This window comes from Coregonus lavaretus, assembly GCF_964263955.1.
Source record: "Coregonus lavaretus genome assembly, chromosome: 28".
NCBI classification, from domain to species: domain Eukaryota; kingdom Metazoa; phylum Chordata; class Actinopteri; order Salmoniformes; family Salmonidae; genus Coregonus; species Coregonus lavaretus.
In genome coordinates this window covers 17846955-17871618 of record NC_140015.1, presented here as the reverse complement: position 1 = coordinate 17871618, position 24664 = coordinate 17846955, and the positions used below count along the sequence as shown (strand labels likewise).

The 24664-nt window shown below is 45.1% G+C and overlaps 2 protein-coding genes across 3 annotated transcripts in view; one reads left to right on the top strand and one right to left on the bottom strand.

Moving 5' to 3' along the window:
* The first annotated feature begins 346 nt into the window (after positions 1-346).
* LOC311103571 (transmembrane ascorbate-dependent reductase CYB561-like) lies at positions 347-12203 on the top strand. The gene is made up of 6 exons (XM_084145160.1): positions 347-675; positions 1706-1919; positions 8208-8306; positions 9303-9406; positions 9606-9763; positions 10239-12203. The coding sequence occupies exons 2-6, from the start codon at positions 1709-1711 to the stop codon at positions 10432-10434; spliced, it is 768 nt and encodes a 255-aa protein (XP_084001286.1). The 5' UTR covers positions 347-675; positions 1706-1708; the 3' UTR covers positions 10435-12203.
* A 2312-nt stretch (positions 12204-14515) lies between these two features.
* LOC311104177 (protein TANC2-like) overlaps positions 14516-24664 on the bottom strand; it is a gene marked incomplete at both ends in the record, with an annotated part of 72165 nt that continues 62016 nt past the window's right edge. The window contains 9 exons of one of the 2 annotated variants that reach the window (XM_084145867.1): positions 14516-16487; positions 17017-17117; positions 18124-18270; positions 18390-18481; positions 19343-19372; positions 19998-20130; positions 20327-20502; positions 20744-20867; positions 22513-22646. In XM_084145867.1, coding sequence (XP_084001993.1) covers positions 14516-16487; positions 17017-17117; positions 18124-18270; positions 18390-18481; positions 19343-19372; positions 19998-20130; positions 20327-20502; positions 20744-20867; positions 22513-22646 — 2909 coding nt within the window. The remainder of the gene's footprint in view (positions 16488-17016; positions 17118-18123; positions 18271-18389; positions 18482-19342; positions 19373-19997; positions 20131-20326; positions 20503-20743; positions 20868-22512; positions 22647-24664) is intronic. The other variant, XM_084145868.1, reaches the window with a different exon arrangement.

Sequence of the window (24664 nt, the reverse complement as noted above, 5' to 3'; positions counted from 1 at the left end):
ACCAATCACATCCAATCTTTACACGTGAGCTCTTTTTCGAAGCTGATCTGATTCGTCAAAAGACCAATTCGTATAAAAAGTTCAGAATTGGGCTGTCTGTCTAAATGAGCAGACAAGATCGCACAGCCCATCTTTATCCAATATTCATCGCATCGGTATCAATTAAACCAGTCAAGTAATTGGTCATTATGCCTTTTTAATGAATTGCTTTGATTCAATGCCGGGTCTGCATCTGCAAGAATGCCCTGGGTAGCCAAGGTAACAGACCTTATAGACATTTTTGGCAGTGCGGTGCCAGACGTCATCCTCTCTGAAGGCTGTTTGTGCTCCTCCCTCCTCTGCATTTGACGCTAATTGAAGGGAGAAGAGGAGTGTATTACGTATTTCTCTGTCAACTCAACTTTTAGCTGCGCCACTGTTTCTGTCACGACCAGTCGACAGATCCACCCACCGGCGACGTTTTTGTGGAGCGCGCGTCGTGTGAGGAGTATACAGCTTATTGTGAAATATTTAGTGGCAGGCTAGAGATACTTATTGCGTTTCTTTAGTAATGTGGCTACTACGAAAATTGTAGGCGTATCTAGGAACCACTCCAAAACAAACAGAAGGAGTCGAACAAGGATCTCCACTCCCTCTCAGACTTGCTGGAAAAGCAGGTTATTTGAAGACTAAACGGTAAGTGGAACATGTCTTGCCATACGGATGTTTGCGCTTGAAGTTGCTATTTACCTGTCATGAAGTATGCAGGTGTTTGAGGATAGCATAGAGCTCCTAAACGTGTGGTATCCACCATTATAGTCTAGGATAGCCTATAAAGTGTTTTGTTTGTCCATATAGTTTGCGTTCATTTAATCACATTTCTCCCAACATGCGCGAGATGTGGTTCTTGTTTCCGACATACATCCATATCCAATCAGTAGCCTAAAATAACGGTTGTGACGTTTCGTAGCAGGTTAGGAGAGCATTTTAGGTAACACTAACTCTTTTCCTAACCTTAACCTAATTCTCCTAACCTACTACGTTAATTCTCCTAACCTGCTGCATAAGTTCAATTTACCTATGAAATTAACTTCCGTCCGTAGCTGTATGCCATCTTGTAAAACAAACAAGTGGTGTAGGCTAAACTACACAACTTTAACAACTGAATACACACTTTGAATAAAAACGCTGTCATACTCATCTAACAAATATTCAACTGAATACACAATCGCATTGAAACTTTGCATAAACCGTCATACTCATAGCCTATAACAAACTGTTATTCAACTGAAGGGCAAACACCTAGTCATGGACGTGTTTTTCACATGGATGTGATAAAAGTTTCTCCAGTGTAGCGCGCTGCGCTCTCTCACACGCACATCATCACATGAGCCCAGAAGCAGCGCAGGAAAGGACGCTTCTGTTTATCTCAATCCCGCAGACATGAATGGACCGATACCCTATTTGGTTATTTCTCTGACTCCTTTAGGGTGGTGGCTGGTAAGAGACTAGGGCAAGATTCAGATCACAGGTTTGTTCATTCATAGGTCAAAGGTAATTTCAGAAAGCTATAGGTGGGTCCTAGCATGGGCCTGGAGGTTTTCCTGGTTTGTTCACATAGTCAGAAACATTCAGGAAACTAGTCATAACACATACACTTGTGAACCACTGGACTAAACCATCATTCTCCCTCTGTCTCTCTTTCTATCCCTCCTCTCCCTCCAAGACCATGGAAGATAGCCCTCAGCGGGCCGTGCAAGGCCTGGGCTCCTTCCCGTGGTACGTGGGGGGGACTCAGGTTCTGGGCCTGGCCTGTGTGGTGATCACGGGCGTGTGGATGGGCAGCTATCACGGAGGCTACGCCTGGGACGGTTCGGGACAGGAGTTCAACGTACATCCCCTCTGCATGGTCCTGGGCCTGGTCTTTCTCTATGGAGATGGTAGGGCAGAATTAGAATTAAACCAACTAAAATTAGAATTAAAACCATTCCTCCAGGAATTTAGTTAAACACCTTTTTATAAATCGCCTCAATTAATGGCTCATTGTCCCAGTGATCGAATTGGTAATGTAGAGCAATAAAGTAGCTCTCCATTACTGCTGCCCTATGTACATAGACATGGAACACTGGTCACTTTAATAATGGAACACTGGTCGCTTTAATAATGTTTACGTACTGTTTTACTCATTTCATATGTATATACTGTATTCTAGTCAAGGCCTATCCTATTTAACTATTGCTGTACATATACTATTCTATCAACGTATTCTTCAGATATACTACATATTCTATCCACATACTGTCCATGTCATCTATACACCCCATCACATACATACATGCATATACATGTACACACACACTCCGACATTGCTTGTCCTAATATTTCTATATTTCTTAATTATATTATTTTACTTTTAGATGTGTGTATTGTTGGATGTTATTGCACTGTTGGGGCTAGGAACACAAGCATTTCGCTACACCTGCTATAACATCTGTAGCTCAGCTGGTAGAGCACGGCGCTTGTAACGCCAAGGTAGTGGGTTCGATCCCCGGGACCACCCATACACAAAAATGTATGCACGCATGACTGTAAGTCGCTTTGGATAAAAGCGTCTGCTAAATGGCATATTATTATTATTATTATTATTATCTGCTAAATATGCGTATGAGACCAATACAATTTGATTTGATTTACTGGTAAGATGGAGGAGGTAGATGAACAACACTGTCGAGAACAGAGGGAAGCTGAGGCCAGTGTCTTCTTGGAGCCACAATGGCAGTTGTCTTCTCTGTCTGCTCTGTTAGCCTAGGGGTCTTCTGACCTATTGCATTAGTGTGATACTAAGCTAACGCTACACAGGGCTCAGGCACAGGCCTAAGGGCACGCTCTGCAACAGGCATAAATCCCTAATGCTATTAGGGTGGGAGGAGCAGAGATTTTATTATTTTTTGTTTGTTTCCAGGCCATTGTGTTTCTCCCCCTCTCTGTGTGAGAGATAAATTAGTAATGCAGGGATTTGTTCCCATAAATAATAAATGATAAACACTTACTGGAAAGCAAAGGGGAAAGGTCAGATTCAGTGTACAAAGGCTTTTCCATTGGTCCCTGAACCGTGATTGTAATGAGAGAAAAATAAGTTATTCAGCCATTGACAATGTAAATAAAATCTCCTTTGTGGTGTCAAATAAAACAGCCAACAAAACAGATGCTTGTTATTAAGTTAAGTCAGCTGTAGCCTTTTGATTCCTAACCTTGCTACAGCAATTGAATTAGGATATTAAACCTTAAAGGTCACTTAGCCATTAGTGTGAGCGGTCAGTCCAAATGGAGCTGGGATGAAAACACCCTCCAGGGAAACCAGCTGTCCTTAGTGGGATCGGTAGACACAAAGCATAGACAATTGCCTGGAATGTTGTTTCAGTGTTTCTGCAATTTTAATAATACAAGAACACAGTTGCCATCGGTACTATTGGCCAATGTACAATCACTAGATAATAGTGAACGAACTACAAGCACGAATATCCTACCAACGGGACATTAAACTGTAATATCTTATGTTTCACCGAGTCGTGGCTGAACGACGACATGAATAACATACAGCTGGCAGGTTAAACACTGTATCGTTAGGATAGAATGGTACTCCCGAGTGGCGCAGTGGTCTAAGGCACTGCATCGCAGTGCTAGCTGTGCCACTAGAGATCCTGGTTCGTATCCAGGCTCTGTCGTAGCCGGCCGTGACCGGGAGACCCATGGGGTGGCGCGCAATTGGCCCAGCGTCGTCCAGGGTAGGGGAGGGAATGGCCGGCAGGGATGTTGGTAGAGCATGGCGTTTGCAATGCCAGGGTTTGTGGGTTCGTTTCCCACGGGGGGCCAGTATGAAAAAAAATTATGTATGCACTCACTAACTGTAAGTCGCTCTGGATAAGAGCGTCTGCTAAATGACTAAAATGTAATAGAACAGCAGCCTCTGGTAAGACAAGGGGTGGCAGTCTATATATACACTACCGGTCAAAAGTTTTAGAATACCTACTCATTCAAGGGGTTTTCTTTATTTTTACTTTTTTATACATTGTAGAATAATAGTGAAGACATCAAGTATGGAATAACACATGGAGTAACCAAAAAAGTGTTAAACAAATCAAAATATATTTTATATTTGAGATTCTTCAAATAGCCACCCTTTGCCTTGATGACAGCTTTGCACACTCTTGGCATTCTCTCAACCAGCTTCACCTGGAATGCTTTTCCAACAGTCTTGAAGGAGTTCCCACATATGCTGAGCACTTGTTGGCTACTTTTCCTTCACTCTGCGGTCCGACTCATCCCAAACCATCTCAATTTAGTTGAGGTCGGGATTGTGGAGGCCAGGTCATCTGATGCAGCACTCATCACTCTCCTTCTTGGTAAAATAGCCCTTACACAGCCTGGAGGTGTGTTGGGTCATTGTCCTGTTGAAAAACAAATGATAGTCCCACTAAGCCCAAACCAGATGGGATGGTTGCAGAATGCTGTGGTAGCCATGCTGGTTAAGTGTGCCTTGAATTCTTCTAAGTAAATCACACAGGGTCACCAGCAAAGCACCCCCACACCATAACACCACCTCCTCCATGCATTACAGTGGGAACTACACATGCAGAGAGAATCCGTTCACCCATACCGCGTCTCACAAAGACACAGCGGTTGGAACCAAAAATCTCAAATTTGGACTCCAGACCAAAGGACACATTTCCAACGGTCTAATGTCCATTGCTCGTGTTTTTTTGGCCAAAGCAAGTCTCTTCTTCTTATTGGTGTCCTTTTAGTAGTGGTTTCTTTGCAGCAATTAGATCATGAAGGCCTGATTCACACAGTCTCCTCTGAACATGTCTGTTACTTGAACTCTGAAGCATTTATTTGGGCTGCAATTTCTGAGGCTGGTAACTCTAATGAACTTATCCTCTGCAGCAAAGGTAACTCTAGGTCTTCCATTCCTGTGGCGGTCCTCATGAGAGCCAGTTTCATCATAGCGCTTGATGGTTTTTGCGACTGCACTTGAAGAAACGTTCAAAGTTCTTAATGTTCCGTATTGACTGACCTTAATGTCTTAAAGTAATGATGGACTGTCGTTTCTCTTTGCTTATTTGAGCTGTTCTTGCCATAATATGGACTTGGTCATTTACCAAATAGGGCTATCTTCTGTATACCCCCCTACTTTGTCACAACACAACTGATTTGCTCAAATGCATTAAGAAGGAAAGATATTCCACAAATTAACTTTTAAGAAGGCACACCTGTTAATTCAAATGCATTCCAGGTGATTACCTCATTAAGCTGGTTGAGAGAATACCAAGCGTGTGCAAATCTGTCATCTAGGCAAAGGGTGGCTATTTGAAGAATCTCAAACAAATCCAAATATATTTAATATTTAACTTTTTTTTTTGGTTACTACATGATTCCATGTGTTATTTCATAGTTTTGATGTCATCACTATTATTCTACAATGTAGAGAATTGTAAAAATAAAGAAAAACCCTTGAATGTGTAGGTGTTTTAACTTTTGACCGGTAGTGTATTTGGAAACAATAGCTGGTACATGATATCTAAGGAAGTCTCAAGGTTTTGCTCGCCTGAGGTAGAGTATCTCATGATAAGCTGTAGACCACACTACCAAGAGTTTATCTATATTCTTCGTAGCTGTCTATTTACCACCACAAACCGATGCTGGCACTAAGATCGCACTCAATGAGCTGTATTCGGCCATAAGAAAACAGGAAAACGCTCATCCAGAGGCGGCCGGGGACTTAGGTAAAAACGGATTTAAGTTCTACCAGCATGTTAAATGTGCAACCAGAGGGGGGGAAAAACTCTAGACCACCTTTACTCCACACACAGAGACGTGTACAAAGCTCTCCCTCGCCCTCCATTTGGCAAATCTGACCATAATTCTATCCTCCTAATTCCTGCTTACAAGCAAAAACTAAAGCAGGAAGTACCAGTGACTCGGTTAATAAAAAAGTGGTCAGATGAAGCAGGACTGTTTTGCTAGCACAGACTGGAATATGTTCCGGGATTCTTCCGATGGCATTGAGGAGTACACCACATCAGTCACTGGCTTCAATAAGTGCATTGATGACGTCGTCCCCACAGTGACTGTACGTACATACCCCAACCAGAAGCCATGGATTACAGGCAACATCCGCACTGAACTAAAGGGTAGAGCTGCCGCTTTCAAGGAGCGGGACTCTAACCCGGACGCTTATAAGAAATCCCGCTATGCCCTCCGACGAACCATCAAACAGGCAAAGCATCAATATAGGACTAAGATCGAATCTTACTACACCGGCTCCGACGCTCGTCGGATGTGGCAGGGCTTGCAAACTATTACAGACTACAAAGGGAAGCAGAGCCGCGAGCTGCCCAGTGACAAACCTACCAGACGAGCTAAATTACTTCTATGCTCGCTTCGAGGCAAGTAACACTGAAACATGCATATGAGAGCATCAGCTGTTTCGGAAGACTGTGCGATCAGGCTCTCCGTAGCCGATGTGAGTAAGACTTTTAAACAGGTCAACATTCACAAGGCCGCAGGGTCAGACGGATTACCAGGACGTGTACTCCGAGCATGCGCTGACCAACTGGCAAGTGTCTTCACTGACATTTTCAACCTCTCCTTGTCTGAGTCTGTAATACCAACATGTTTCAAGCAGACCACCATAGTCCCTGTGCCCAAGAACACTAAGATAACCTGCCTAAATGACTACCGACCCGTAACACTCACGTCTGTAGCCATGAAGTGCTTAGAAAGGCTGGTAATGGCTCACATAAACACCATTATCCCAGAAACCCTAGACCCACTCCAATTTGCATACCGCCCCAACAGATCCACAGATGATGCAATCTCTATTGCACTCCACACTGCCCTTTCACACCTGGACAAAAGGAACACCTATGTGAGAATGCTATTCATTGACTACAGCTCAGCGTTCAACACCATAGTGCCCTCAAAGCTCATCACTAAGCTAAGGACCCTGGGACTAAGCACCTCCCTCTGCAACTGGATCCTGGACTTCCTGATGGACCGCCCCCAGGTGGTAAGGGTAGGTAACAACACATCCGCCACGCTGATCCTTAACACGGGGGCTGCTCGGGTGCGTGCTCAGTCCCCTCCTGTACTCTCTGTTCACTCATGACTGCATGGCCAGGCACGACTCCAACACCACCATTTAAGTTTGCCGATGACACAACAGTGGTAGGCCTGATCACCGACAACGACGAGACAGCCTATAGGGAGGAGGTCAGAGACCTGGCCGTGTGGTGCCAGGACAACAACCTCTCCCTCAACGTGATCAAAACAAAGGAGATGATTGTGGACTACAGGAAAAGGAGGACTGAGCACGCCCCCATTCTCATCGACGGGACTGTAGTGGAGCAGGTTGAGAGCTTCAAGTTCCTTCGTGTCCACATCACCAACAAACTAACATGGTCCAAGCACACCAAGACATGTGAAGAGGGCACGACAAAGCCTATTCCCCCTCAGGAGACTGAAAAGATTTGGCATGGGTCCTCAGATCCTCAAAAGGTTCTACAGCTGCACCATCGAGAGCATCCTGACTGGTGGCATCACTGCCTGGTATGACAACTGCTCGGCCTCCGACCGCAAGACACTACAGAGGGTAGTGCGTACGGCACAGTACATCACTGGGGCCAAGCTTCCTGCCATCCAGGACCTCTATACCAAGTGGTGTCAGGGGAAGGCCCTAAAAATTGTCAGACTCCAGCCACCCTAGTCATAGACTGTTCTCTCTGCTACCGCACGGGAAGCGGTACTGGAGTGCCAAGTCTATAGGTCCAAGAGGCTTCTACCCCCCCAAGCCATAAGACTCCTGAACATCAATCAAATGGATACCCTGACTATTTGCATTGTAGTATCCTACCTGTTATTGCCCTTGGTGCCTTGTAGGGTGTGACTATGGTACTATGACAAAAGTAATGACTAACCTTTTAAATGGTTACAGCAGATTAAGGTGTAAAAGCAATGTTAAACTATTTGTTTTATTTCAAATTAGTGTATAAGCACGTTATTACAACAATTAATTTACACATGCCATGTACTACGTGTGAACGTTATGTAAAGTCTGACCACTGTATATTTAGCCAGGATTGACTTTACTATTATCTTCTTGTGGAAATGATTATGTTTGAATAGAGACTTATGTAAATGCTAACCAGACATGTTTGTCTCTCTCACAGCGATCCTGGTGTACAGAGTATTTAGGAATGAAAGCAAACGCAATGTCAAGATTCTCCATGCAGTGCTCCACCTTCTCGCCCTCATTATCAGCATAGTGGGTAAGGCCTGTGTGTGTGTGGGGGGGGGGGGGGGGGTGTCTGTGTCTAAGGGCCTAAGGGCAAGACTTGTTGTTTTGGCCCTTTCCCCTTGAACCCAAACGTTCTAAACTAATCTAAATTCGTAGCTATTGTATATAAAAGGAAAATGCCTAACCTAGCTAGTTAGTTGAATATATAAATGTCTTACGTGGTAGGACAAACAAGTGGACTTATCTATCGCAGGGTCATAAATTGGTTCTCTAGGGCCAGATCAGTCATTCAGGTCCACAGCTAGGGCAGACACAAATCATCATTCTTTTGAGGAGAAAAATTAATAAAAACACTGATGGCATGGCTCCTCAAAATAAGGGAACTGGCAAGGTTCAAAAACGTACAAACGTAGTAGGCTACGAACATGGGTAACATGAGATGAGACTGCGCATACTAACCACGAATCAGTGGGGCGCCATGGGAGTGTAAATCTGTGAATCACCGTAGCCTACATCATGTACTGAGGTCTGGAGTAGTCATGGAAACAGGCAGGTGTATCCAAACTGGTCATCAGTCTAAACCAGGGCTGCCCAACCCTCTTCCTGGAGATCTACTGTCCTGTAGGTTTTCAGTCCAACCCAAATGTAGCATATCTGATTCAGCTAGTTAAGGTCTTGTTGAGCAGCTAATAAGTAGAATCAGGTGTGTTAAATTAGGGTTGGACTGAAAACCCACAGGACGGTAGATCTCCAGGAAGAGGGTTGGGCAGCCCTGGTCTAAACGCTGCAATCTGGCTTCAGGCAATCCTTATTGACTCAGAAACATTTGGTTTGCAAGGAGGGTGATCATATAAATAATACCCACAAATCCATACATGGAGGCAGGTAAAAAACATTGTACAGAGTAACATTCATTGATATGTACGAAGTCATAATTTATCAAGATTGTTCTATACAAAATTAATGGGAAAGATTGACACTTACATCATCAGCACTAGCTAGCATGAGTATCATTGTATCTCCTCAGGTATCGTGGCTGTGTTTGACTTCCATAATCATAACAAGATCCCCAACATGTACTCCCTCCACAGCTGGTGTGGCATGCTCACCTTTGTTCTCTTCTGTGTACAGGTCAGCCCTCGGCTCTCTTTCTCCTTCACGCAGTCACATGCACACACAAAAACCAAACAAATAATTTCTTCCTTGTATCAGAATTTCAATTAATGTACTGTTTGCACTGAGAACCTAGCTGTATACAGGCAGTACCTCTTATATTACATTCTAATAGGCATAATAGTTTAATAACATTAGTCCTCTACTCCCTCCTCAGTGGCTGATGGGGCTGGGTTTCTTCCTCTTCCCTGGGACGTTAATGGCGCTGCGGAGCTGGTACCTGCCGCTACATGTCTTCTTTGGCCTGGCCATGCTCGCCATGTCCCTAGCCACCTGCCTACTGGGCATTTCAGAGAAACTGTTCTTCAGTATCCAGTGAGTATTACTATGCAGGGGCTCAGTTCCAATATCCATACCACCACTTACAATGAAGACATTTATACAAATGGCATGGATTTTAAGTGGTATGCTAAAATACAGAAATGCACATAATTATTGGGTTAAAAGTGAAAAGTAAGAGAAGTGCCAGATGTTCAAGTCAGTGCTATGTTTGTCACTTTGGATGATGAAGTGCTACTACTTTGCCCAGCTCTACCCTGCTAAATCATAGGAGAGTTAATTATTGTACAGGGTATGTTTGGTGAAAGCTGGGGTTTTGCTGTCTGGGCTATCTTTATGACAACATGGTCAGACATGGAGTCTTTGCACATTATGAATCATTCTCCTGTTGTTTGGTGCCATATGTTGTTATGCTTAAGGTCATCTTGAGTCACACAGAACATTTTATAACTAACGATTCATTACAAACGTTGCCATTATGATATAATACAGAAATCCTTTTTCTTCCCAGGCACACATATTCACAGTTTGTGCCAGAGGGGATCCTGGGTAACATGCTGGGACTGGTGTTAGTAGCTTTTGGGATTCTGGTAGGCTACGTGGTGACACGGGAGGACTTCAGAAGACCCCCGCACCCAGAGGAGGAGGCCTTATCTGTGCACTTTAAGACCCTGACTGAGGAAGGAGGGAGCCCCAACTCGCCTTAACATCCCCTTTTCGCTTAAACCAGGAAACACTCTGGTCTGAAAAGCTACTGTGTGTGCAGACTTTTAGTAAAAAAATCTGGTGTATGAGAGCTGGGTTAGAACAAAAGCCTGCACACTCGGTATCTCTCCAGGACCAGTTGGAGATCTGTCTGATATGCTGTCTCTCCATTTCATGTCACATCTCAAGAGCCATTCTACACCCCCTTGTGGCGAAACTGAGGTATGAGGACTGATTTGACCAATGTATTTAATTGCTGCCACAGATGAACCATCACAAAAGTGCCATATTAGGTCTCTCAAAACAAAATAGCCTTTGATATGTATTTAGTGAGGACAAAGCCTTGTGTCCAAGCCAGTTAGTTAGTTGTGCCTTCATCTAGGGCAGTAGGGTTATACTTTGTAATACTGCCCAAACTGGTAACACTGGAAGTTACTCCTCGTTAAACAAACTCTTAACTTCCATGACTTTCAAGCTTGTGATAAATGAAGAAGTTGCAGTTCATTCAGGGATATGTTGTTCGTTGTGACAAATATTGAATTAACCATCTGTTGGCAGTGCTGAATTTATGATAAACTGAAAGGACCAAAAGAATGCACCAAGTTATGACTGAACGATGCCTGGATGTTTTGGGTTGAATTCTAAATGACCCCTAGGCACTCCTGTAGATCTGAAAGGATTGGATATCTTAAAGCAGTTTCTTCACCATTCCTTATGTTCGGCTGGGTTGAATTTTTACTATTGATTCAGGGTTTCCCAACCCTCTCCTCAGGCCCCCCCCAGACGTTTCATATTTTTGTTTTAACCCTAAACTGGCACACCTGATTCAATTAGTCAAAGGTATGTGACAAATACGATTTGATTTTGACACCGAAAATCAGGATAATCTTTTCAGACTTGAAGGGTGGATTTAGAAAGGTGAAAGGCACTACAACCAAGACATTTCAATGTAACTAACTTTTAAATGTTCTTACATCTTAAAGGTTAAATTGACTGTAGTATCGGTATGTGGTCAGTTATATTGAGAAGTGTCAAATAAATGCATGTTCTTAAGTGATATGCAGACTTTTTTCATCTTAGTTACTTTAATTAATCTGTTTCACTATGACTGTGTAGAAGTAGTGATGACCTGTCCAGTAGATGGCAAGGGGTAGGCCTACTTAAAGCACTGAAAATCCAGATTCTGTGATCATAATATTGTAGAATCTGGATCAGAATCTGAACCTTTTTGAAAGAACGGCTCAATTGATCGGATCCAGAATTGCAAAATAGGGGTTTACAGAATCAAGATAATTTTTATCCAGATTAAACGTTTTGAAAAACTGGGCTAAGGGGTCAATTTGGTATTCAGAAAATATCTTTATGCTTCTGTAGTGTTTAAGTGTAAAATGCTCAGAGAAGGGAGTAATAGTATGTGTCAAACTGTATGTAATTGTACATTAAATAAGCTGCTTATATCTGTTGTAGCCATGTTTGCTGTATATGATTGTATTTAAGAGAATAGATATTATGTAACAGTCAATGGTTTTGGCAGATTAATGTGTCATGTATTCTGTAATTTGCTTTGTTTAAAGCATCTACTTGTCCTCATATTTAATCAGTTTAAAGCATAATGTAACTAAGATTACTTGAGATATAATATCACTGCTTATATATTTTCACTTGTGAACTTGTTCTGTACAGTAGACACTGCTCACTGACCAAATGATTACAACCTATATTGCCGTCATATCACTGTTATTAAAGATGCATGACTCAATCATGACCTTGATACTGGATAGGTGTGCTTTGTTTGATATAGTCAAACATTATCTGTGTCAACATGTGTTTAAGTGGCGTCTGAGTTTAGGAGGCCCTTCGCCGATGATGGTGTGAACAAGCTAAAAGAAAAGTCAAGGAGCTGACACACATTGTTTTCTTTCTTTTCTTTGAAGTGGTAACTATTTTTAAATAAGTACATTTCCTCATACATACAGTTGATTGTACATTTTACAATCGCTTAACTGGGTTAAAAACGCATTCATGTTTCTTATTACCTTCTCGTTTCAAAATGCCACAACTCACATATAGACAATTTACAGAACTCTGCTCAGCAAGCCCAAAAAAAACAGTAGAAAAAGGGGAAAATATTTGCCTTCTCCTTCCAAGATAAAAAAAAAAAAATGGCTGTTCCCCCGCTTCCCCCTCCAAATATTGATAAACTGCTATACAAACATGTTACAAATACATATTACCTGTTTATATCAGCATGGGAGTAAGCAGAGAACAAACATGCACTTCTATGCAGCTCAGCATGGACAGTTATTTACACTGGAACTATCAAAAAAAAAGTTCAAAATAAATGTTATATTATGCCTTAAGTCTTCCTTATCTTGGGAGTTAATCCGGACAGGAGAGGATATTGACTATAGGGATAAATCAGATGTAGGGTTAAACTTTGATAGACAAGAGATGCATCCAATCAACTGGTTCATTCATTTCCTTCAACGTCCTGGTTGGAGTGTTTATGAACCGATCGGAGAGGCTCCACTTATTACCAAACAAACCCCTCCAAACATAATCAAGCACACCAATACACAGTAAATAATTATACAAAAATAAATTAAAAAAAACTGTTTACCCTGGCATTAGCCCAAATGTTTGAAATTTTTAAGCAACAAATGACTGAGTAAAAAATACAAGAATGAAGACTACAGTAAATAAAAATGTAAACTTCACATAAGTGGTTCATTTGTTCTTGTAAGACAAGTATCCGTTTTCAGCTGATTGTTGTTCATACAAAGTGCCAGTAGGGGGTAAAGGGTGTCACCAAACTGGTGGGTAAACTGCACTGTAATTGTGTTGCATTGACTTGCATCAAATCAAAGGTATGAAATCCATCACAATTGACAACCTTGTATAGATAGATCATAATCTAGTTCAACCATGTCATGTAGCCTAGCCTTGACACCACTTTCCTCAGTGTATTTTTTTAAACATCTAGTTTCATGAAAATGCACTGTAATAGAAAGTGTAACCAAAATGTAGACATTGGATGGTTCTGTACGTTTCTAAATATACAGGCTGACTACACAACAATTGATAATGCAGTTTACATCCTTAACCTAAATATTAGCTTTGGACCCATTTCTGTTCTATATTGAAGACACTACGTTTGACCACCTAAATTCCATTGTTTTATGGAAAGCATTTGGTGGATGGATAAAAATAGTCCTTCAATGACCACTTGGGTCATGTGTGCATGCTGCCAACATCTTTGACCCTTTAGTGGCCAAAACGGTGTATTACAGTGTTATGTTTGAATAACTGCAGCTTTGATTGGTAGAGATAATTCAACTGTAAAGGGAAACATTCAAGTTATTGGAAAATAAGAAATGCCCGTTTCCCAAAAGCTTCACAAAGCCTGCTGCATGTCACTTCTTGAGCAAAAAAACAACACAAAAGCAAAAAAAGTTAAAATACAATCCAAAATAATATATATAATGTATTTTACAAACATAACTTAAATGATAAATATTACTTTTTTTTTGCTTTTCCTATGTACAAGTATATTGACTCTTTTCAGTCATATTTACAGCAGAGGACCTGGTCATCTCGGTTAAGGGCGGCATTCTATTGAGTCGTTCTAAAGAAGGCATTGAGAGTTTGGATTCTCAACAGAGAAGTGCCCATGGCTTGGCTCTGACCATCCCAGGACAGGCATTCAGGGGCAGTCTCCCCTGCTTGAGATCTGGTCAGGGTGTGCGTGCGTGTGTGGCATTAGTCCTCCTACTGACTCTTCCAACAGACTCAAGTTCCTAAAGTTGTGGATCATCCCTGCCCCCTCCACTTTGACTATACAAACTAGGCCAAAATATTCTGGAGTACTGGAGGTGTTGGATTCACCTGGCAAACTGCAGTTTTATGTTTTCTTGTATTCATCCATAGCAAATGGCTGTGTAGGATAGAGGCAAAGAAGATGCATGGGAGGAGAGTTTATATGTGTGTTTGTCTGCAGTAGTGTTTCCTTCCCAGTCTCATCACATACCCTTGGGGTTGTCTCTAAGTCATTCCTTATCAGTCCTCCTCTCCCTCAGTCCCTCCCTACACGTTTGACTCCACGAAAGGTCTCTTTGGTTTGATAGGGGACGTGGGGCCCTGCCTGTCCCTGGAGTGCTGCATGTACTCGCTGTCCTGGTAGGCCTGGGCCACAGGCAGCGTCCGGGCCACCTTGACGTCTGGGTAGGTGGGTGCCTGGCTCACGCGGCCCATGACGTCCCGCGAGCCGTTAGCTGGCGGCTGGTAGTAGTCATTGTCCAGGAGGTGTCCATTGTGGGCATTGTTGGTGCGGTTGTAGTAGGCGATGTGTCCCAGGCTGGGCTGTTGGCTGTAGCCATGCTGAGGGCCCATGTTCCCTGGAGACGTGGCGGGGCTGGTCACCACCGTGTCCAGGGAAGAGATGGCCCAGGAGCGCCCTATTGTCTGCGGTTGCGGTGGCTGTGGCAGGTACTGGTGAGTTCGCGCTGTCTTGTCGACAACGCCCATGAAAGGTGTGTTTCTGGAGCGGAGTGCCTTGTCTGGGTACGTCCCTCCCACCACCCTTATGTCGCTGCCCTGCGGTGGGGAGACAGGCGAGAGGTCGTCGCAGTAAACACTACCATCCTCATATGACAGTTGTAAAGGGATTTCCATCTGCTGGGCCGAGGTGGAGCCCCGGAAGCCTGGGGCTAGATTAGCTGCGGAGACCCCACCCAGGCTGGTGTTGGAGGGGGAGAAGCGGAGGCCTACACTCTGGGAGTGCATGAGAGGCCGGGGAGTGGGTGCGTGTTGCTTTGGCTCTGCGCTGGTGGCACTGACAGGTCGGCGCAGGCCGTGGGGGTTCTCTGGTGATCCCAGTGCTGCCTGGTGCTCCATCTCTATCTCCATCTCCATCTGAGGTGAGACAGGGTAGTACGCTGCCGACTGGCTGCGGCTGATCTGGGGGGCCTGGCCGTAGCGCGGACCTCCAGGCCGGTAAGCTGAGGAAGGCCGCTGGGGAAGCTCGTCCTCCATGGGGACCATCTGGATCCCACCGATGCCACCATGTTGGTACAGTGCTCCTGCACCGAGGCTGGCCTGCACCTGCAGCGTGGGCCTCCCCTCCAGGGCACTGGGGTATATATTCACCCCGTCCCCCAGCTCGACCAGGTCGGGGGGGAGGCGGGTGCTCATGGAGTGGGCCATCTGGCTGTAGGCACTGGTGCCCAGCACAGCACTGGAGTGCACGGCGGAGCTGGGCTGGTTGGTGCGTACTATCTGGGCCTTGGCAGGCTGCAGCCACTGTCCCTGCTGGGGAGGCTGCTGCTGAGAGGGCAGCTGGAAGGAGCGCTGGCTGCTCATCTTGGATAGCGGAGACTTGGGCCGGCCAGGTATCTGCTCTGACTGGTAGCGGGCTGAGGCCGACTGCGGCCGGTACAGACCTCCTCCGCTCTCTGAGGTGGGGCTGGCGCGGTACTGGGGCCCCCGGCGGAGAGGCGAAGGTGGTGGGCTGAAGTTGTACGACGTAGAGGAAGCCTGGTGGGCTGGGGAGGTGTGCGGGGGGCTGGGCCGGTAGTGGGAGCTCTGGTGCGTCGGGGAAAGTGACGGGGAGGTGGACTGGTAGCCTTGGCGCGTGGGGGAGGACATGGAATGGGGGCTGGGGTGCAGCTCGAAAGCCTGGCCCATGGAGGGGCCTCCGGAGAGGTAGGGCGAGTTGCGGTGGCCGGGGGAGGGGGGCAGGCTCTGGATGAGGGGCAGGCCAGAGGGGCTGGAGCGGGGCTCAGGAGCCATGCCCATGGGGAGGCTCTCCAGGTCCTGCTCCAGGTAGTCCTCTTCAAACAGGTCCTGCACTGGCTCCATGTCCTCCAGGCGGGGCATCAGGGACTGGGGAGGGGGCGGGGCCTGCTCTCTAGGCGGGGACGGGGGAGGGTCCAGCTCCTGTTGCTCCTCGAACTGAAGACACTCCTCCTCCACCCTCTGCAGCAGGCGCTGGATCTCCCGGTTGTTGGGGCAAAGGAGGGTGGCCTCATTCAGGTCCTCCAGGGCTGCATGGAACTGCCTGTGAGGTGGATACACAAGGAGGTGAAGAGAGGAATATCAAGAGAGAAAAGAGGGGGATTGAGAAAGAAGAGAACGCATTATGAGGGAGGAGCAGGAGAGGTGGAGTGGGCACAGATGAGCATGACAAAGCATGAAACCAAAGACAGTGAGGGAGTAGCATGTGGTCAAAATGACAACACCACAACTGCTCAAACTACTTGCCCTCACATAGTAGTCAGACAAAGTAGTCTTACGCTAAAACATCAAAAAATGAGCCATGACTATGAGCAGGAGAATGAACAAGTCATAGGACTAAGGGGATACATGATGTGTAAGCAGACATAAAAACCAATGAACATGACATAGGGTGAAAAACATGGCCAAAATGCTCATGAACCTTGCTCTATTACGTCCCCCTGTAGTCATCTGTCTACAGCGCATTGGAAACCTGGTGATCATGTGACATGAGCGGGCCCAATTGGATCCTAAGGCTGAGCGCACTCTGTGTTAGGCCTCCGCCTCCCTGTACTCCCCGTCGCTACGGTTACCTGCTGCTGCGCTTGGCGCGGGCTCTGGCGTAAAAGGCCTCGTACGATTTGGATTTCAACTCTAGCGCCTTGGTAGCAAACTCCTCAGCCATCCCAAAGTCCTGCAAGCAACAACAGCAACAGGGCCGACAGTCATTCACAGAGCCACGCGTGGATCGGTACATGAGTCAGAAATGAGTCAGAGGTGAGTCATACATGAGTCAAAAATTAGTCAAGAGATGAATGGATAAAAGCTTAAAGATGAGTTGTACAAAGAACCATGTACAGAGTCAAACATGAGTCATATGAGAGTCATTCAGGAGTCTTGTCTCAGTCATACATAGAACCATACAGAGTAATACAGAAGTGAATAACTGAGTCGATGAGATCGATGGAAACTTGGGTTCAGACAGACGATACCCAAGAAAAAAACTGAAAGACAAATGGGTGACACAATACATGAGACCATACACGACTCCATGACGAAACCATGTACATTTAGCAATTAAAAACATTGATATGAACACACAAAGGACACAGACTTTCAGAGACACACAAACACAAAAGACAAACACACATTCACACACACAGAAACCGCTGTTGCACTGCTCTGTCATTAGAACCTTGCCTGGACACTATAGCCCTGACCCAGACCAACCTCCCCTTGCACCCTCTCTAAAGTTACCAGAGGTACAAACCAAAACAAAGCAAACTATAAGCGGGAATGGAAGATGCAGGGATATGGGCCTAGGTTAGATGAGTTGAGGGAGATTTACCTTCAGCTAGAAATGAAGTCTGATCTACTGTACATTGTTGCACAATGATATTGCTGTCATCAATCTTTTGAAACCAATATTTTTATACTGCTTAAATCCATGTTTTCATTTTATCATGATCAGAGGTGCTAAATATTTTTGTATGGGTCGTTGTTTGTAAGCACAATGAACAAGCATACATCCCAATGAGGGATAATAACGTTATTTTGTATTGTAATGTCTTGGTAAACCTTGCAGATGGTAATGCTGTGAGTGTAAGCAAAAAAAAGCAGCTCCAGTCACAGCCAGGTGGGGTGAGGGGATAGAGGAGGACACAGAGGTTATTTAGGTGGTGCAGTGGGGTGTCACTCACGTTCATTTTCCTCCGGCAGCGGGACAGGTTGAGGAGGAGGGACACCTTGAGCTCTCTGAAGGTCTTGAGGTCCTCGCTGAAGCCCTCGCGGGGGAACTTCTTTAAGGCGTACTGGTACCGCTGGGCAGCCTCCTTCACTTTACCTTTCTACAGGATGGGTAGAAGAAAAAACCCTCAGAAAGGAGAGAGACTTGCATGGTTTGGCACCACAACAGTGACCCTCAATGACCACTGTGCTATTTTGCTATATTCTAGGAAGGGCTGACCTTGTAGAAGCCATCTCCTTCCTCTATGAGCTTGCTGAGCAGGACGATCATGATGTCGGGTTTGGAGGTGGCCATGGCCCAGGTGGCCGGACCTGGTGGAAGACAGCAGGGGGCATGATGGGTAACGGGGAGTGGCCGGAGGAGGGTGGCGATGACAGGAAGCGGTGGCGTGTCTCAGAGTAAAAGGGCCGACAATGAGAAGGACAGACAAAGGAGTAGGCTGAAGTTGCCTCTAGATGCTGATCTAAGGTCTGTTTTGTTTTTCCCTCCAGTAATGGTTTAAGTTAGCATTTGGAGAGAGTAAACTGATCCTAGATCTGTAGGTAGGGGCAACTTCACCTCGGAGTGGAGCGAAACCAGTTGAGAGGTCGAGATGACGATGAAGCTGTACCCGAGATAAATATGGCGTGACTTACTGAGACAGACAGGTTTGGGGTTTCTTTGCCTCTGCATGGGTCATTTAAGCACTCAGCTAACAGATGGATACATAGATATTGACCTCATACCTGGTGCAGGAAGGATCTGACTCAAGTACAGAATCAGTAATTTAATCTCTAGTAAAGAAAACTATCAACTTATTTATGTGCCAATGCCAATCTCACCCAACATGAATACACAATAATGCCTCATTATTAGCCAGAGTTATTCTGTGTTATTCTGCATGCTATGTGTAGGGGGGACAGGCAAGCACAAGCCATGCCAGAGCAGAGGGGGTTCACATATGCATTTATGGCTTCCCACCAGCAGGGGGAATGCATGGACTGTGGGCCTTGTTGTGGTGTTTGTGTCACAATCTCTTTTATCGGGCAGTGGATGACTTGGATGGTTAGCTTACTTCACAAAACCACAAAGGCCACATATAAAGAGAAAGGAGGGTTAAAAAAGAGGACGAGCGAGTGAGAGAGTGAGAGCAGAGATATATATATATAGAGAGAGGGCAAACTGTGTGTTACCTCGGGGTCGACTGGGAAGAGTCTGATATCCTGATTACGGAGAGGGGGCGGAGCCAGGGTTATGAGTGACAGGTTAGAGAAGGGAGTTAGGTGTGTGAAATGAGAGGAAATGTAATGGAACCAACCCAATAAGAGGAAACAAAAGAGAGAGTGTGTGTGAAGGTGAGCGAGAACAAGTGAAAAGTGAGTGAGTAGGGAGGAGGGAGTGAGTGAGATGAAGAAAATAACAGAAAGAGGCAAAAGTGAGAAGCTGTGGCCAAAAAGGTGTGTCAGCAAAAGAAAAAAGGTGCAACAGCAATGCCAGCAGCAGTAGGAGCAGAGGGAGGGCCTCACATCCACCATTATAAGCATGGTGGAAACAGAGGAGTGGGTTAGTGGGGACTGGGGAGGAAGGCATGGAGTAGCCTTGGGGAGCACCAAACCACTTAGGGAAGAGATTCAGGCAGTAGTTGACAACATTCTAGGAGTCAATGGCCACTATAGTCCAACCGAGGGGAAACACCACTATACTTAAAATAACTATCACTGACTAAGGTTGTAGCTAAACCACTGAAGCTAATGTAGAACAATATTGCAAAATTAGAACAGACAGTCCTATATACCAGTGTTTTTAAATCTCTGTGTGTGTGACCAGTGATCTCTAGTCAATTCGTACCCATCTTGGCTCCCTTCTTCAGCAGAGCCACCACCACAGAGGTGTTCCTGCAGCCCACGGCCCGGTCCAGAGGTCGCATCCCACTGTAGTCCACATGCTCTATCATCGCCCCGTGGTCCACCAGATACTGCACCTGGAGACAGACGGGGGAATAAGAGAGGGAAGATGGGAGTTAAAGGATGAGGAAAATTTGATGGAAAAAGGAAGGAGAGAAAGGGCAGAAGAGCATTCTACCTTTTGGTACTTATTCCAATCAACAAAAGTGAAACCCATCTATGTGCTGCACTGCCATGGGGAGGTCATCAACGTGGTGACCAGCGACCACTTACCACTTCTGAGTCTCCGTAGAAGGCGGCCAGGTCCAGGGGGGTGCGTCCACTCTTATCGGCGTGGGCGGTGGCCGCGCCCCTCTCCACCAGGCAACGCACCAATGGCAGGTGGCCCTTCAGACATGCCCAGCTCAGAGCAGTCAGGCCCTCCTTGTCCATCAGGGCCAGAGACGCACCTACAAGAGGGGGTTAGAGGTCATGTTTTCATGGCAACCAGGGTCATAACATGGTCTCTTAGCAGCTGTTTTTGTCCATTACTAAATACTAAACATACTTTATGCCTTTGCTACATGTTGCCCATGTGGAAGTCAAACCAACACTTTTGCAGTTGCCTTTGCACTTTTACACTAGGTACTCTGAACCAATGAGAGTAGTAGAGTGGGTGGTGGTGATGTTGAAGGTGAACTGAACTCTGACCTTGTGCCAGTAGGAACTCTGCTGTGCTGAGGTGGCCCTCTGAGGAGGCCATCATGAGGGGCGTGCGGCCCTGCTTGTCTGCCATGTTGACGTCAGCTCCGTGGTTCAACAGCAGGTCGACTATCTGAGGAGGAAGAAACAAAATCGTATGTAAACTCAGCAAAAAAAGAAACAGCCCTTTTTCAACACCCTGTCTTTCAAAGATAATTAGTAAAAATCCAAATAACTTCACAGATCTTCATTGTAAAGGGTTTAAACACTGTTTCCCATGCTTGTTCAATGAACCATAAACAATTAATGAACATGCACCTGTGGAACGTTCGTTAAGACACTAACAGCTTAAGGTCACAGTTATGAAAACTTAGGACACTAAAGAGGCCTTTCTACTGACTCTGAAAAACACCAAAAGAAAGATGCCCAGGATCCCTGCTCATCTGCGTGAACGTGCCTTAGGCATGCTGCAAGGAGGCATGAGGACTGCAGATGTGGCCAGGGCAATAAATTGCAATGTCCGTACTGTGAGACGCCTAAGACAGCGCTACAGGGAGACAGGACGAACAGCTGATCGTCCTCGCAGTGGCAGACCACGTGTAACAACACCTGCACAGGATCGGCACATCCGAACATCACACCTGTGGGACAGGTACAGGATGGCAACAACAACTGCCCGAGTTACACCAGGAACGCACAATCCCTCCATCAGTGCTCAGACTGTCCGCAATAGGCTGAAAGAGGCTGGACTGAGGGCTTGTAGGCCTGTTGTAAGGCAGGTTCTCACCAGACATCACCGGCAACAACGTCGCCTATGGGCACAAACCCACCGTCGCTGGACCAGACAGGACTGGCAAAAAGTGCTCTTCACTGACGAGTCGCAGTTTTGTCTCACCAGGGGTGATGGTCGGATTCGCGTTTATCGTCGAAGGAATGAGCGTTACACCGAGGCCTGTACTCTGGAGCGGGATCGATTTGGAGGTGGAGGGTCCGTCATGGTCTGGGGCGTTGTGTCACAGCATCATCAGACTGAGCTTGTTGTCATTGCAGGCAATCTCAACGCTGTGCGTTACAGGGAAGACATCCTCCTCCCTCATGTGGTACCCTTCCTGCAGGCTCATCCTGACATGGCCCTCCAGCATGACAATGCCACCAGCCATACTGCTCGTTCTGTGCGTGATTTCCTGCAAGACAGGAATGTCAGTGTTCCGCCATGGCCAGTGAAGAGCCCGGATCTCAATCCCATTGAGCACTTCTGGGACCTGTTGGATCGGAGGGTGAGGGCTAAGGCCATTCCCCCCAGAAATGTCCGGGAACTTGCAGGTGCCGTGGTGGAAGAGTGGGGTAACATCTCACAGCAAGAACTGGCAAATCTGGTGCAATCCATGAGGAGGAGATGCACTGCAGTACTTAATGCAGCTGGTGGCCACACCAGATACTGACTGTTACTTTAGATTTTGACCCCCCCCCCCCCTTTGTTAAGGGACACATTATTCAATTTATGTTAGTCACGTCTGTGGAACTTGTTCAGTCTATGTCTCAGTTGTTGAATCTTGTTATGTTCATACAAATATTTACATATGTTATGTTTGCTGAAAATAAACGCAGTTGACAGTGAGAGGACGTTTCTTTTTTTGCTGAGTTTAGCTACGTTAGTATTTTTAGTCACCATTGTTCTCTATCATTGCCAGTACTGTATTTTAATGTTTGAAATTCAAGTTGTATGGCTTTGTGACTTCAAATAATAACGTGTGAGAAATTCAAAAGTTCCCACCCACCTGCCAATGTCCCTGGCGCACAGCGCTGAAGAGAGGCACGATGCCCCGGCGGTTAGGCTGTCCCACCGCTGCCCCTTGTTCCAACAGCAGCCTGCACACATCCAGCTTCCCCCTGCTTGCTGCTGCCGTCAGAGCTACAGGGAGAGAGGGGGAAGCGAGGGTCAGTGAGGGTAAAAGCATTCGACAGACTTTGACACAGCCATACATAGGGCTGTGGCGGTCACAAAATTTCGTCAGCCGGTAATTGTCAAGCAAATAACTGTCGGTCTCACGGTAATTGACTGTTAATTAACATAAACACATTTAGCATCTCCTGGCTTCCACACATAGCCTACAGGCCACTGATGCAGACCTTTGGAACATCTACATTTTAAAAAGTCTAATAAATCCATGTAATATAGCCTACACCTTCACAATAAATCCATTATTTCTTTTAGACAGGTCTAAAGAAACATGTTATGAAGAAAATGTAGTCTATTTCAGAAGAACAGAATAGCATACTCTTGTGTTGTCCTTATGTTAGGACCTGATCTGGCTATGCCATATGGCTGTGGGCTACACTAGTTCATTTAGCAGACAAGATTTGCTTCGAATTCCGTGGCATTATTTTAGAAAATGTTATAGTTTGAAGAATACAATTGAACAAAGCTGAATAAAATATAAATTATATTTTCTCCAAACGATTTGAGGGAGTGCGCACATGCGGCTATTCTGTGTTGAGAGGTTAACAAAGAAATAGGTACTCCTATATGCTTAATTTAGAGTTACTAATGTAACTTTAGTTGTTATACAAAAGTTGGGCTATATGTTTTCATTTTTAATACATTGTAAGGCTGCATGATGCGACTCTAATGATGATTTGAAAAAAGTTGCTTGAAAGGCATGAGCTCTGCTTAGTTTTTTGCACAGGCTGTACACACTTCATCAGTCTCTCAGTCACAATTTGACAAGCACTTGATAATGCCTCGAATTTCCCGGCGGCATCCCCTTTGTGTGGCCATAATGCACCCTACATCTACTATCCCCCATAGTACAAAAGTCGACCTATTCTATTCTGTGCAAGAAATAAATATTCCAAACATAGTCTGGGACAGTTGTGGGATGCGATAGATCTCAAATTAATACAACCACTAGCATCAAAAAAACTTTCTTACGCAATGAGGCTGACGCAACAGATCAGAACGTTTAGCTTAAAATGTTGATAAACTATTAGGCTATTTCTTCACATTATAAGCGCAGCAATGCGCACACGGCAGTAGGCTCTAAGCGCAAATTTTCCATTAGCGGGAAAACACCATTATCAAAAGTGACCGATTATGCATGTAATGCGATTATGCATGTCATGTTTTATTATAAAGGTGCATTTTTATGGTGGAAATTATCTTCCCCAAACTTGAAACTCACATGCCAGTTAGGCTCTACACCTGTTGTAAAGCGGATTTATGTGCTTCATTTTAAGAAGTTATTTGGCCACTTTAGTTGTGACACAAACCTTATCAAAACACATAGGCCTATGGGCTAGGCTACATGAGGTATGCGACTATGATTCAGAAAAGCCACAAAAAAAAGGCATTGTTTCTTGCCTTAAGCTGGGCATCATTCACAAGTGATAATATATCATTCACAAGTGATAGGGTAATATTGTTACCCATCAGACTATTCTTGATTTAATATTGTCTTTACATATACTAAATAATGTATATGTATGAAATTTGTTTTGATTTAGAATGGACCATTATCATGCACCTGTCTCGAAACAGGGGCAGGGGAAAAAATACATGTCATCTCTGCACTTAAATAGCGAATGGAGGACGCTTTTCCTGTGGTTCATTTTCATGCCAGCCAGGTAGACTATACTCCTGTTGTAAAGATAAGCAATGTGCTTTATATTTGCTTAATATTAAGGAAGTTGAGAAATAAATATAGTAGGCCTAGCCTATAGAAAGCTGATGGGTTCCTCCTCTTTTTAATAGAGGCCATCACTCTGTTTTCTCACGCAATTGCATAGCCTATAGAAATGTTGCGCAACATGAGCTCATGGGCTCTCATGAAGTGTTTGATTAGATTTTCGATTAGATTTGAATTGATGTCAGAGTGATTAGAGGGACAATAGAGTGCTGAGTACCAGGTAGTTAGCAAGTTTGGTAGGCTA